Here is a 14435-nt window from a genome sequence, read left to right on the forward strand (position 1 = left end):
GATGGAGGTTTTTGTGGACTGGTCCAGATCGTGAGGCAAGTTTGAGAAAACGCCTTGTGTGCTATTATCATCGCCACCACTTAGACTCTGCTCCTCTGCTTTCATTGAGAGCTGTTTGACCATCTGCACAGCATGAGCAGCCCTGCAACACAGCCGAGCTTTTGGTCAAAATTTGCAAAATATCTTGCAAGTCACACTAACTACAACACCAAAAAAAAACTCCTGTATCTGTCATATATCGGGATGGGGAAACATAACATGAATCCGGAATAACAAATGCGTGTAGACATATAAGTTAAGTACATGGAACTGAATATATATAAGCAATAGGCACGTGATGCAAACCTGACACACGAAAAGTAAAGATCAGCACAATTTTGGAGAAATTCTGCTCTTCTGCAAGCAGCTGAAAATGGAGGGCACATCTTTGCAAGATCAACCATGAAACGGATAACAGATGTCGCAGCAGCAGGAGCTGATGCTTCGCCACCCATCAACCGTGCCGCGTATGTTTTATGCATTAAAGCATCCCCTTGAAGCTCCCCTGTCATATCTACATTTCCCCCAACAAGCTTAGCTACAAAGCTAGCGCTCACCTGTGAAAGGTTTCCAGACTGGTGGGCAATCATTGATTGCATGATCAATCTGTCAAATGTAGATTTAGCCATGGCAACCACTGAATCGAACAGATCTAAAAACTTCAACTCTACATGGCTTCCATCATTCGGCACTAGTGCATGAAAGTCTAACATCCGGACCTCAGGTAGTCTTGGATAAACAGGTTTCCCAAATATCAAGCAGAACAAAATGTAATATATGTCTGGGGAATCATAAAAGCTTTGAAGTACCCGTGTCAGCCCCTGATAACCTCCATTTGTAGAAAATTTAAGAGAAAAGTTTGGGGAAGAAGCCAGGCAAACACCGAGAAGAGTCATGATCCATCTCATACTAGTAGGATGCACAGCTTCATCAAGGAAGTACGTTATTAATTTTGATGATACCATCTTATGCCACTGCTCCAGCAGTTCTTCTGCTTTTATAGTTACCTGGAGGTCAATAAGCATTTCCAAAAGCAAGTTTCTCACAATTACATGCTTTCCCATTGACTCTCGCCTTGGTGAGTTTCGAGACTTTATTTCAGGTGGATTAAATGTCATAATCACAAACCTAATAACATTTTCAAGCTCAGAAGTAAGGAACCCATCTTCTAAGATGCATCCAAGAAGAACAACTAGTTTTTCTAGGACAAGAACTTCCACATCCCCTCGTTGAAGTGTTACTAACAAGTGTTCTACCAGGTTGATTCGGCGCAGGATTGTAAGATTGTGACTCCTGTACCAAAGCATTGAGACCAGATTCTCCAGGAAACCAAGTAAGGCGATCTGGATGGAAACAGGGGCTGTCACCCAGAGAGTCCAGTCCAGGAGGACATGTTCCACCATATCTGCATTGGATAAGACAATGCAATTTGAAGTTTCAACAGGAATATCTCCAATTTCTAGCTCAGATAACTGACTAAAAGAATCTTTGGGCGCTGAAAAATCATCCATATATCCATGAGATCCAACTGAAGAAGTTTCAGATTGAAACTTTGACAGACTAATATCCTCATAATTGTTTTCGGGCATATTCTTCGTAGGTGACATACTAATGGTAGTCTGTCCCCTCTCCAACTTCTTTGGCTCTGAAAAGAACGCTTCGCATGCAGAAATCTGGAAAAACATCTCCAAACATTGCATGTCAAAAAGGGCCATCTTGGGACGTAAAAACAGAGCTAGTAAATGATAGCCCTTGTATGTTTCCATATCCTTTACATTCTGAGAATTCTGATGAAGGGCACATGCAAGCAATGAAAGAGCCATATGTAACATATCTCTAGATTCAGCAGCCTCAACAAGTGCAATTACAACAGCCATTCCTCCCACATGGCGGATAGTATTGCCAATCACATTTTGTCTGCAAATAGTCGCATTTCCCACCAGGCGCCCGAAACGTGGTATTCCTAAATAATTGAGAAACGTAGAATGAAGTAAAACCAAAACTAAAATGGACGAAAATTTAAAATATGAACTAAAATTATATGGGCTCATTGGATACCTCCAATAGGAGAAGCAGCCGCGGACAATGGGTCAACCAGATTGAGGAGGGTAAAATTTCCAACCGCGTGCATGAACTCTGAGCATGTTCCATCAAATGCAAAAATAAGTTTCTTACCAGCTAACTGATAGGAAAGATTTCCTAACCTCTCGAGATCCCATACAATCCCACTACCATCTGCTTTAGAATCCCCTTGTCTATTACTTTCCTCAAATTTTTGGCTATTGGACGATGACAGTATGTCAGCGTTTAACGAGTCAAGGATAGCCATGCTGCCCCCACCACAAGCCTGATTAGGCACGAAACGTAAGAGGTATGCATCCTGAAAAAGACCTTTATACCCTCTACCAAGAATATACATGAAACCAATGCAGCCTGATGTAAGCACCTCCTCGAAAAGATAACATGAGCGTATTTTCCATGTCAAATCGCTTACCCTGGCAGACGTAGCTGGAGTTCCAATTGTTACTTGCAATGATTTTCCAACAGGTGAAGGAGAATAACCCAATTTACCCATGTGCCTTAGTTTTCCGTCAATGTAAACATATGCGATGCTAGCTTGGAAGAGTCCGGCAAGAGCATTAGGCTTACTATGGACAACAGCAAGGTGATGCCACTTGCCCTCCTCAGTTTCTAATCCAGAAAATGACAAAGAATTTGAATTGCTAGTGGCAAGGGTCAGAATATCATCCTCTTGAAAATAAAGTTCCGCGTAGAGTGGACTTTCGTTACTTGCACCAATAGAAAATATCCGGAAAACATTTTGTTCACTTTGCTGCCCACTCAGAACCTGCGTCTTTGATGAACCACCAGCTTCATACTCTCCTGCTACTTTTCCTTGGGTTGCAAAAAAGTTTCGAGACTGGAACCAACAAACAAATGAATAACCAGCAGCAGGAGGCCAAGATCTTTCTCCCAGGGACACTTGAACAGAAGCATGCCCAGTTTTTTTCATGTCCATCTCTACAAATGGAGCCAGGGAACCATGTTCCATTCCTGTGTCTTCCATGAGAATTAGCTTTTCCATCATACCAACTATCGCCTGACCTGAATTCCTAACCCTCATTTGCAGACCATATCTACAAAGCATTTTGAGTTCAGAAGGGGACAATCTGCACCAAAATAACACCGTATCTTGAGTAAGATCAGCCTAGAAAGAAATTTCGTCACATTAAGACTATGTATTAGATTTTAGCTATGTTAAACTACCTGTACGCCCCAAGAACTTCAACAATCTTTAAGACATGAGAAAGAAATGGAGATGAACTCGGAAGAAATGGGTGGATAATCTCCAGCAGAAGTTCGACACAACCTGCTCAATAATAATTCATATCACAGGTAAAGACGACCAGAGTGCACAGCAAGATTTAAGAGTTGACTTAGCTAATTACAATATAAGCTAAACTCTAAGACATAAGACCTTACCAGCTGACGTGAGAATTTCCTGGTTGAATGGGGTGGCACGTGCAAGTCTTTCCAAAAGATTTAGAAATTCCAACTGGATTTTTGCACTAAAAAGCAACAGTGAACGGATCAGAACTCTGATAGCACCTGCATTATATATCCTCTGCTTGTCAGGGTTAAATTGCCCAGATGGGGTTTTTACAAGAAAGCTTGACTTTTCACTTTCTGCCATCTCAGCTGAGGCCATAGATTCTGATGTCACAAAAGGTGGAAGCAAAACTTCAAGTGCGAGTTCTAACAACAGTTGTATCACCTGTCTTTCCAGATCAACACACATCAAACCTGACTCCACCAAAATATCATAAAACGTCTGAGATATAATGACACTGTGCAGTTTCACCCTATTAACAGCATTCTCACACACTGCAGATGTCATGAGGCGCAATACATGTTTGAACAATTTGATGTGAACCATCAAATGAGAGTCATCCCTGCATTCTACTTCCGGGAACGTATGAAGAGTGGTCAGTAGAAGAGAGAAACCAGTGGCTTCACCAAACACTCTTTGAGCAGAGCCATTAACCCCAAGAATACGCCACAGAGCACCCATGGTATCACATATGGCTTCATGATGAAGATTGTATTGATGACCAGAGATTCCAGTGACCACTCCACTCTTCAACACATCGATAACAGTTTGTAACTCTTCATGGTGGACCTGATTGGATGGTAAGATACGAGTTACTCTTACAAGACACTAGAGGATTTCTAATACCTAAACAACAGAAACCTCACTGGTGGTGGCATAATCTAAAGAAAAAAACGCCTAGCCAAGCTAATGTAATTAATTTGAGTTAATTCATCAGATAAACAAGAAGACATACAGTAAAACAGAGAGAATCAAGATACGTATTATGTAATGTAAACTTACCTGATTAGTGTCTTCCGTGATTAAGCATGACAAAACTCGCAAAACGCCAGTACGATGGTCATCAGAGAGCAGCAGTGGAAGAATAACGGTCACACCATTGGCAGAACGAAAAGCTTCCTGATTAGCTTCAGATTTCTTTAGTAAAGAGGTCATACACTCCCAACCAACGGTAATAGTTCTTTCAACTTCAAAGATAGGTAATATTCCTGAACCAGATTCCATCAGCTTTGGTGATGAAATGATGGCATCCTTATTATCTAGGTGTTGTTTAAAGCTAGGTGAACTAGGTACCCGATTCAAATGATTGGAAACACCACTAAATTGATCTGGACCCATGAGAAGTTTGTGCTGTCTCAGATCATCTTGTAAGACTTCCAAAACACCAACTTCACCTAGGACTTTCTTGTACTGTACATCAAAAGATGTCAGCTTTACAAAGAAAGAAAGTATGGTATGCTTCAACTCAGAATTGATTGGCTGTTGAAGCAAGAAACAAAGTGACAACAGCTCTTGCTCTGGAACACAGTTTACAACTGTGACAGCATATTCAAGAATTTTGAGGATTATCTCTTGCTGTGAGGAAGGAAAATCACCCATATTCAGCACGAGAAGTGGAACAGTCCTTAGTTCTTGGCACATTCTATAGTTTTCCATATGGCTTGAGAATATTTTAAACATTCGGTTCAACACTTCAGCCTGAAGATCCTTGTTCTCTGCTTTCAGAAAGATATCTTGCAACATTTGGACAGCTTCAAGGTCTTTTACTTTACCACTTCCTTGTTCCCATGTCTCATTATACAGATTGCTATCAGACGGTGTTTGACTTCTGGGGTTTGTTTGAGGTAGTTGTGAGGTACTTCCTCCAAATAACTCAACGGGACCAGTCTGCGCCAAGGTGACAAGAACATCAAGCAATCTTGATAGTGAAGGGGAGAAACTTTGTGATCCAAACTCATCATTCTGCCTACTATTCATTGAATGGGGTGACTGTATTTCAGAGTCATCCGAACCACTATTGTGGTGTTGAGATAAATTACTAGAGGCAGCAACTATATCTTTTGGCATGGAAGACAGAACCAGGGCAAACTGTACAAGAAAATGGTAACCATGTGCATTTCGTATGTCCTCCTTTAGCCTGACCCCACCAGTTTCTACATATTCAAAATTGAAAAAGATCAGCAACCATACACCGAGCCTTTGTAGAAATCCATAAGTAAGAAGGTGGCTGCCAAATGTTTATACTATCAAGCTATATTTTCCACAGGCATTGACATATTTTGAGTTCTTCTGTATTTCTCTAAGCCAAAATTACCAGGTCTGTACGACAGTTCCACACATTCAAGTAACAAATCCACAATGCCCATTGTATAGGCTGAGTCCCCACAATCTGGATCAAAATCTTTGATAGCCATTAGGAGAACCTTTACCTGAAGAGAACCCAGCCAAAGAATTAGTTCTGAAGACGTAAAACATAGCAAGCAATCAGACCACTAACTTGTGCCAAGAAAAATAAAATCAGGAAAGCAAAGTTTGATATGTACACATTCACGCACTAAACAGAATCCAAAAAGTTATACTTAGTTACAAGATCTTTCAGTGGCATATTTTACTGATTCAGCTACCTTTTATCTTAAGTTCACAAAAAAAAAAACAAGGACAAGCATTCATATAAACGCCTTAATTTAAGAAAGGGCAAATTGTGGAATGGTTTGAAAATAACTATAAGCATCACAAAAGAGACCTTAAACACCAGATTGCAACTATATATGGCACTGCCAGTATTGCAAACTAAAGTATTTGCACAAAACCAGTACTTATCATTAGCTTGAGTCTCATGCCTACTAGTAAAATTCACTAAATTCTCCTGATAACCAAATTCCTTATAACAGAGACCTCAGATAGTTTGAAGATAAGCTCGATATGATTGACCTATGCTCAGGGTCACAGCTTACGATACTTGATACAAGAATCGGTATACCACAAAGAAGCTATCTACAGAATCCACTGGCATACCAGATAATGTTTACGTATGTAGCTTGCTGTGCTCCCATTGTCATTGACAAGAAGCTGGCCAAGAATCTGAAGGAGACACGAAAGGGAATCATAAATGAAACTTTCAGAATCACAACATCCTCTCAAGATTCAACGATCATGCTACAGCGTAGTTCGCAGCTGTTTCTGCTTCAAAAAACATTGCTTGATTTTTAGAACAGGGAAGCGACAAATTACCTGCATTGCATGTCTTTGAAGCTGTATGTTACGGTATGAAACTAAACCTTCTTTGTATTGAGAGAAAGCCACGACAGAACCACTAGAAACTATTTTGAAAAGTAACTGAAGGGAGTCATCTTCCATCAAACTCTGTGCAGCATAAGGATGGCTTGCCAGTGCTTTCATGATATGGATAACGCTTTCCTCCAACTGCAAGAATGAGGAGGATGCGTTAAAGTCTCAAAGATAAGGCATTGCAGCGTACACACTTATAATGTAGAAAATATGTCAGACTTGTTGCTGAAAAAGACCATTGAAATAGAATGTCAAGTGTCTAGCAAAAAGAGTACTTCATCTGCCATATTTACCTTTTCTTCCAAATTAACAGATTTTTCACCTTCACTGGCTACACTATATGTTAGAAGCGCATTGAGAGTGTGTATAAGACAACCCAATATCCCAGAATCCAGTAGAGACTGTTTGTCAATGTGCTAAAAAGGAAAAACATGAAAGGTTGAGTATATAAACCAATACAGTCTATAGCGTACAAACCATAAAAGAGCCTGCACCCTAATATATTTTCCACGGCCTCCAAAATTGGTGAGAGTAACTACCAGCTAGCTATCAGATATTGAAACTTGGGTAAGGGTTACTTAAAACTCATAGTCGAGGGTTGTAAATCATTCGATTCAGAAAAATACGGGAAGACAAGTAAAGGTAAAAAGGGTACCCCAGATACAAGGACTTCAACAGCAGTTAAAAGGTTTTCACCGTGACATATACCTTCCTGCAGGAAAAAACAAAAATCATGGATTAACATAGAAGAGAAGGTAACATGTCCTGATTCACTAATACTCACAAGGAGAGGCAAACCTCGGTGACTTGAGAAAAAAACTCTATTACTTTCTCTACATCCAGTGACCTTGTCTTGCTGCTAATCTTTAACTTTTCAATATCTGTCACAAATGCTCTCCCAATGACAAAGGAGAATACATGTGTTTCTACTAACCTGCAATTGAAAATAAAAATTCTCTATATGGGTAATATTCTTATATCTGATATCTGTGCAGGAATTACAGAAAAGAAAACAACACTCAAGACATGGAATTTATGATCCCTTAATAGTTGAATGCAAAACTTCTCTTGAAAAAGAATAAAACTAGCTCAAAATGAATCCATAGAGATAGAAAGGCTTACATGGTAACTAACTGATCTATGTTGGCATGCTGCTTGGCTAGTGTACAAAACGTATTCACAGTCATATTCAAGGCGGCTTCTTTCTCCTGCGATGACATATACGAATGATTAACAGTCGTGATTTGCCAATTTTTGGTTTTGTTTTTTTTAAATCTGAAGACCAGTAGCTAACATGTATGAACAAATGATAAAAGCAACGAACCTGTTCAGAGGTGGATGAAGAGAAGTCTTCCCAGTGTCTCCTAAACTCCACCTCCAAGTTATATTTCTCTCGACTATTAAAAAAAAGGAGACTCTCATTGATTGCTTATGCCAACAACATTGATTCATTTCATAATACTAAAGAGGACCAGCTTCTACCTTGTGGGAGATAATAAACTGAGGTCATGTTGAGGAGAGGCGGCGTGGCTAGAGGACGTGGAAGGTGAGGGTGGAGACGGCGGAAGAACGAGGTCGCGGGAAGAAGAAGCGTCGCCGGCGGCGGTTGCGTCAGCGAATCCGACCTTATCCTTGAAGTCCTTGAGCAATGTTCCCCAGTTCATATCGTTCCACCGTTTCGATTCCGGAAACTCGCATCCGGTTAGCCTTAACCCGACCTTAGATCCGGTACACGGATACCGTTTCTAGCGATTCTTCGATCAACGAACCTAGACATCGGAACTCGTTAGGGTTTCGTGGAATCCGAGATCCAAATTGCGATTATCGATTTAAACAGCAACGGTTCGAAATTGATTTTATATTTCTCCCTTTCTCGTTGATGATAATTGGAACAGATCTTGAGAGGTGACACGAAAAATCGAGATTTATTTTGTATAATAATTTAATGAAGAAGGAAAAAAAAAAACTATTTCATTGATCGATTACGAACAGTTTTTTCTGCAAATTTGTGTGTGGTTTTTTTTTGCAGCTGTTTCTTCTCTTCGTCTTCATTTCTCCGCGCCTTGTTTTTCGCTTCAAACAGAGTCAAAGTCTTCTCACTTTCTCCCTCACTCACGCTATTGTCACTAATTACTTTGTTTCCCTAAAATAGATTTTTTTTTAATTTTCTATATATCTTTAAATTCTGAGGGTATGCTCTAATAGAATATTTCAAAAGTTGATAAATAAAATAATGATAAATCTTTAATGAATTATTAAAAAATTATAAATCTAACTAATTGTTTTTCAAAGAAATATCTTGAATGAACTTCTAATGTTCTAAAATAATCAGTTGTGGAAAAAGAGATTGTTCATAATGAACTACAATAGGTGATTAAAGATTCATTATCTTACTAAAAATTTCAAGGTATGGAGTCGGAATCACCAAATGATATGATTTGTTATCATTTATAGAGACTAAACAAAACAAAAATATTAGTATTTATTTGGACGAATTTTCTAAGCATGTGCTCAAAATTACAATTTAAATTTTTTTGCTTTGTATTAATTTTTCATAAATATTCTCAAATATTATTAAAACTTTTGTCCAGAATAGCACACAGAAAAATTTACAAAAATGGCATTCACTAATTAGTAATATTCTAAAAGCCGATCATAAATCGGATATATATATATGATATGGGTAATTTGTTTATAATACACAACTATAAATTAAAATTGCTTATTTTTCTTCTTAATTGTCAAACTGTTATGATAAATTTCTCAAAAATAACACTACTATGAATAAATTTTTGAAGTTTTTATAATAATTTCTTTTTGAATCTTACATTCATAACTAAAGATCTATAATTTAAAAATATTTGTTTTCCATTTGTTTTCTAATTTTTATGTAGTTAAATTTGGTTTTATGATTATTTTTACTGAAAACTTTAATAATTAAATTCAAAATTTATATAAAATTTACAGAAAGCAAATAACAAAAGGTATATATATAGTTCAAAATTTTATTCTATGTTTAAACACAATCAAACTAGGTTGAATCCAATTGAATTACATATTTTCTTATTTAAAAGTTTTTCCTGTTCAATTACTGGTCAAGTCTGTTTTGTAAACATTGTTAAAAATAAAATAAAATGAAACTAAAATTAGTATGTAAATAATAAAAATAATATTATATATTGTTTTAGTATCTAAGATTTAGTATTTAGGGATGAAGGTTAAGGTTGGGGTTTAGGATTTTAGAAAAAAACTAAATCCGATGTGTTAATGTCTATCACTTTGTTTGTACTTTTCTTTTCACATTTTTAGGCCAAAGAAATTTGAAGTTTACGCTGGTAGGTTGAAAATATAATATCGATTTAACAAAGAACAACAAAGAATAAAAAAGAGTAAAACGAGAGAATACAAGTTTACAACTATGAATACAAATTTGTTCACACACTTTACCATCATCTCCAACCTTTCTTGACACTCAAGGTTCATGGCTATTAACACGGCTATGAAGCTCCAGCATCTCTTGATGGTTAGGATCAACCGAGAGAGCCGCACGACAGTCCCGCAACGCACTACTAACATCACCATTGTGCTCGTGGAAAGCCGCCCTTAAGTGAAGTAGATGGAGATCCGCTTTGAAGGCAATAGCTCGTGATAACTCCTCAATAGCCTCCGCCTCCTTCCGACTATCCATCAACACTATCAAACACCAAACACTATCAGCAAGATGACCACAAAAACAAACAGAGCGTACGAGTTGAGTTAGAGAAGAACCTGCGGCTCGGTAACGGTAAGGATAAACCCTGAGAGGGTCTAACCGTGTGACCATTTCAAGATCGGACTTGGCCAGTTCACGGTCGCAGTACTCTGATCTTTTCTCGTAAGCAGATGCATTGTTCTGAGCCTTTTCTATTAGTCTGGTCATTTCTTCATAAGCAGCAGCTTTGTCGTTTCTAAGGAAATGGACACGAGCTAGACCCTGGTGCGCACGTGTGTGCCTCACTTTCAAAGCGTTTATATAACAATCTGCAGCTAAGTCTAGCTTCTCACAGTCCACATAGACGCTCCCAAGATTGTTTAGAGCCTATAAACAAAACAAACAATATTAAAGCAACTCTGAGTCTGCACTACTACGTGCATGGCCAGGCCAGTCCTGAACATAGGCTAGTGAAGCATTTGTCTATAACCCCAAAAATTGTAGAGAAAAAAAAAAAATATATATATATAAGCCTCCAATATTTTTTTTTTTAAATTCATATAAGTTCTTAGTAAATCGTCTATAGACCCCAAATTCTAAGAAAAATTGATATATAGGCCTCCAATTTTTTTTATAAAAATGATATAAATTTTTACTAAATCGTTTATATCTAAGTGCACCAAAACTGTAGAGGTGGTGGTGAACGAGGCATACCTGGCCTTTCCGCAACCTATCAGAGGGGCATTTGAGAGCGTCTTCAAGAAGAGAAACAACGGTTGAAGAGCTAGACGGATCAAGGCTAGACTCTGCCAAGGCATAAGCTTGGAGGAAGTAAGCTTCGAATGATCTCTTGATTCTAATGGACTCCTTAGCCTTTTGAAGCCCTTCTTCACAGTGACCAGTGTCGTACAAGATCCATCCTTCATACACCAGACGCTCGTGGTCACTCGAGGCGTGCTCTCTAGCTAACTGCAAGCTCCGCATCGCTGCTTCGGGACATTTCAACCTAAGGAGAAGCAACGATTGCCTGAAGTAGAGTACACCTTTACAAGCATCAGCTTCTAGCATCTGATAGATCACCGAAAGAGAACCAATGTCATCAACGTTAGACCATTTCTCATAAAGCTGCATCCAACAATCCGCAGTCGTCCAGCTCTCTACATGTTCATAGACCAGCGTCCGAAGCTGCCTCGCCGCTACTTTCCCATCAAACATTCTGTAGTCCGGACACAAGGTAAGAGCAGCCTGGATGTCACGAAGAGCCGCTTCGTAGTCATCCATACCGAGGTAAAGACAGAACCTGATCTCCAAGCACTCCAACGCGAGCTTAAACCCCAAGATCCTGTTGATTTCCTCCAGCGCAGCCTCAGCGTTTTGTTCAGACATTAGCTTCACAGCTCTATACATGTAAGGATACGTTAGAGTCGGATCCAGCTCAGTTGCTTTTTCAAGATCCTCGAGCTTCTTATCCCCTTCACAGTATAAAGACCTTTCTTGATACATCCATCCGAGAGGAGGCGAAACAGAGGAGATAACAGAGGTTAGCTTCTCGTAGCCCCAAAGCTTATGGCCTTGGATGTAACCTATCCTTGCTAAGCCAGTAGCTGAATACACGTGGCCTAAATTAAACGCGGTTTCGAATGCTTCTTCTGCTTCACGGTACTCTTTCCTCAACAGCCTTGTGCAACCTAACCGATGAAACCCTAACACTCTCTGCCGATCATTCTCCGCAAAGTCAACTACTTTCTCCAAGAAGCTCAATGTTCTGTCGGAACGAGGATCTAAACGCATGGAGACTTCGGTTAAGCAAGAGTATAAGGAGAACGAAGCTTTCCCCGCCATGGTTGAGACTTGAGATCTGTTGACACGAGTCAAAGCCTCCACCACACGTTCATCTGTCAAGCTTTCAGGTAACTCGTAGAGGAAAACTTGCAGACACGACGCAGATAGGATCGGGGAGCTCTCTTCGAGTGCGAAGTCCATTAGCTCGATGGCACATTCCATGGAGGAGACCAGACAAGCCAACTCTCTGTCGCAAGCATCTTTGAGTCTCTCGCAGCAAAACTTGTTCGCAAAAACCAAAACTTCCAGCAAAAGATTCTTTGAAACTCCAATTAGAACACTAGCAACGCTGAAATCTCTTACAACACGCATAGCTGAAGGAGATACATGGTTCTCTGACATGTCTATCTCATCAAGAAGCGACTCAGTGAAGCTTCCGTAAAGCATGGCGTGGAAAGGAGCAGAAAGGCTAGCGAATCTCTTTCTATCACAAGCTACTCTCTCTTCTCCTATCTTAAACACAACGTTTCTCGAAATAGAGCGCTTCGCCTTCACAGATGCTGCCTCAGGGGAAGAAGCTGACGTAACTGCGGAACAAGATGCGATATCCAACGGCACGAACTCTTCAGAATACTTACCGCAGGAAGAAAGCAACTCGGCGATGACTTCCTCTCCTTGTTTCTCGTACCTTAACCAAGACCCAAACACAACTTTCTCATGTACAGTTGTAGCTTCTTGCCAGGCTGATCTAAGGCTTCTCTGTCCAAGTTTGGTCTCTCCAAGACCTCTAAAGACTTGATACTGCAACAGATACAGACTCGACCTCTCCTGCAAAGAGCAGGACTCGAGCTCTTCATGAATCTGAGCAAGAACTTCTACATAGTCAAGAGGCTTATAGTGAGGCAGTATCTGCGGCTCAGGAACTTTGATGAATGATTCTCTGCACAGTGGACTACAAAAAAAAAGAGGCAAAAGTTAACTCCATAGCTTAAAGATAACCAGCAGGTAAGAGAGAAACTTACGCAGATGAAGAGGCAGAGGAAGAGAGTTTCCCTCTCTCAACTTGAAGCCATGACTGTGGATTCAAGGAATTGAGATGTGATTCTTTACTAAAAGAATCAGATGGGTAAAAGGTCCTCATCTGACATAAGAGATGAAACAAATCCCAGATCTCCAGTATAGCCAGAGGATAACCACTACACTACTTTTCTTTTTTGTCTGTCTATACAAAAAAAAAAAATCTGAACTTTGTAGTAGTACAAGATCTTCCCAACACCTAAAGCTAAATCATTTCTGAACAAAACCTAAATAACATATACGGAGGAAACCACAAATATCACTCAAAATCGCCATAGAGCAGATACCCTTTAAGGAACAACCACAAAGATTACAGCTTTCTCAAGAAAAACCCTAATCTTGCAGACCATAATCTAGTGGCTCCAGGAGAACTAAAGCAAACCCAGAAAATTCAAAGAGAAACCCACAAATCTAGGATGGCTACGACATCATAAAGTGAGAGTCTTTAGCCAGTGAGACGAGAAGAGAGTGAGTAAGAGAACCCCCCAGAGTTGCGCGAGTTTCTGCAATTTCGAATTGAGGAAGGACAAGCCCTAGAGAGAGAGAGAAGTATTACAAGTTTGAGCTGAGGAGATGGAAGTGTTAGATGGAGGCTGAGAGAAGAGTGGGAAATATATTTCCAAATTCACACTTTTTCAGTACTCAGAGCTGTTTTGTGTCATTGGTACAAGGGAAAGTTTTTTTTTTCTCATGTTCTTTTTCTCTTTTGGTGAAGATCTCAACACTGAACAGTAACCAGCATTATCACCTCTCTTTCTTTTTTTCAAGAGAGATCTCCACACAAAACAATAACAATTAGTTTTGGTAGTCCTTTAATTATCCAAAGCTTTTAGCTTTTATCGTCTTAATAATAACTTAGACCTTAATCTTCTATTTCTTGTTGATCAATATCCAGATTTTATTGTATACTTTCTAGATTTAGTATAATGCCGTAATAAAAAATACTTGTGATTTAAATGTTTGACTAATCGCAAATTCTCAAACAGGACTATCAAAATTTAAAATTCTTATAGTGTCGGCAAATACCAATCCTTTGTGGCAATATTAATCAAATGGTTCGTCGGGTCGTTCGTAGCCAAGTGGCTGCTGAGCTCTGCCTTCGGGCCCTGACGTCGGGGGTTCGACCCCCACTTACCTCAGTTTGAGGATTAAAAAGGTACAAAAGTG

The 14435-nt window shown here is 39.4% G+C and overlaps 2 protein-coding genes across 2 annotated transcripts; both read right to left on the reverse strand.

The window, feature by feature from the left end:
• Positions 1-3: 3 nt before the first annotated feature.
• Positions 4-8811, reverse strand: LOC130505880 (BEACH domain-containing protein A2-like; the record flags this gene model as incomplete). The annotated part of the gene is made up of 16 exons (XM_057000480.1): positions 8709-8811; positions 8201-8487; positions 8043-8115; positions 7841-7926; positions 7517-7652; positions 7374-7430; positions 7012-7134; positions 6662-6853; positions 6446-6511; positions 5745-5859; positions 4433-5583; positions 3523-4219; positions 3307-3409; positions 2098-3209; positions 346-2002; positions 4-142 (listed from the first exon to the last, which is right to left on the reverse strand). Coding segments are annotated over exons 2-16 (5889 nt in total), but the record flags the coding sequence as incomplete, so codon positions are not given.
• A 1245-nt stretch (positions 8812-10056) lies between these two features.
• LOC108847483 (ETO1-like protein 1) lies at positions 10057-14044 on the reverse strand. Its single transcript, XM_018620728.2, has 4 exons — positions 13214-14044; positions 11124-13143; positions 10487-10796; positions 10057-10411 (listed from the first exon to the last, which is right to left on the reverse strand). Exons 1-4 carry the CDS (start codon positions 13330-13332, stop codon positions 10191-10193), a joined length of 2670 nt encoding a protein of 889 aa, XP_018476230.1. The 5' UTR covers positions 13333-14044; the 3' UTR covers positions 10057-10190.
• Between the last annotated feature and the right edge of the window lie 391 nt (positions 14045-14435).

Source organism: Raphanus sativus, unplaced genomic scaffold (genome assembly GCF_000801105.2).
Source record: "Raphanus sativus cultivar WK10039 unplaced genomic scaffold, ASM80110v3 Scaffold2662, whole genome shotgun sequence".
Classification (NCBI taxonomy): domain Eukaryota; kingdom Viridiplantae; phylum Streptophyta; class Magnoliopsida; order Brassicales; family Brassicaceae; genus Raphanus; species Raphanus sativus.

Coding starts and splice junctions, on each gene's coding strand:
- LOC108847483 (XM_018620728.2), bottom strand. CDS start 13,332: ATGAGGACCTTTTACCCATCTGATTCTTTTAGTAAAGAATCACATCTC. Junction 13,144..13,213: donor TCCTCTGCCTCTTCATCTGC/GTAAGTTTCTCT, acceptor TTTTTTTTGTAG/TCCACTGTGCAGAGAATCAT. Junction 10,412..10,486: donor TTACCGTTACCGAGCCGCAG/GTTCTTCTCTAA, acceptor GGTGTTTGATAG/TGTTGATGGATAGTCGGAAG.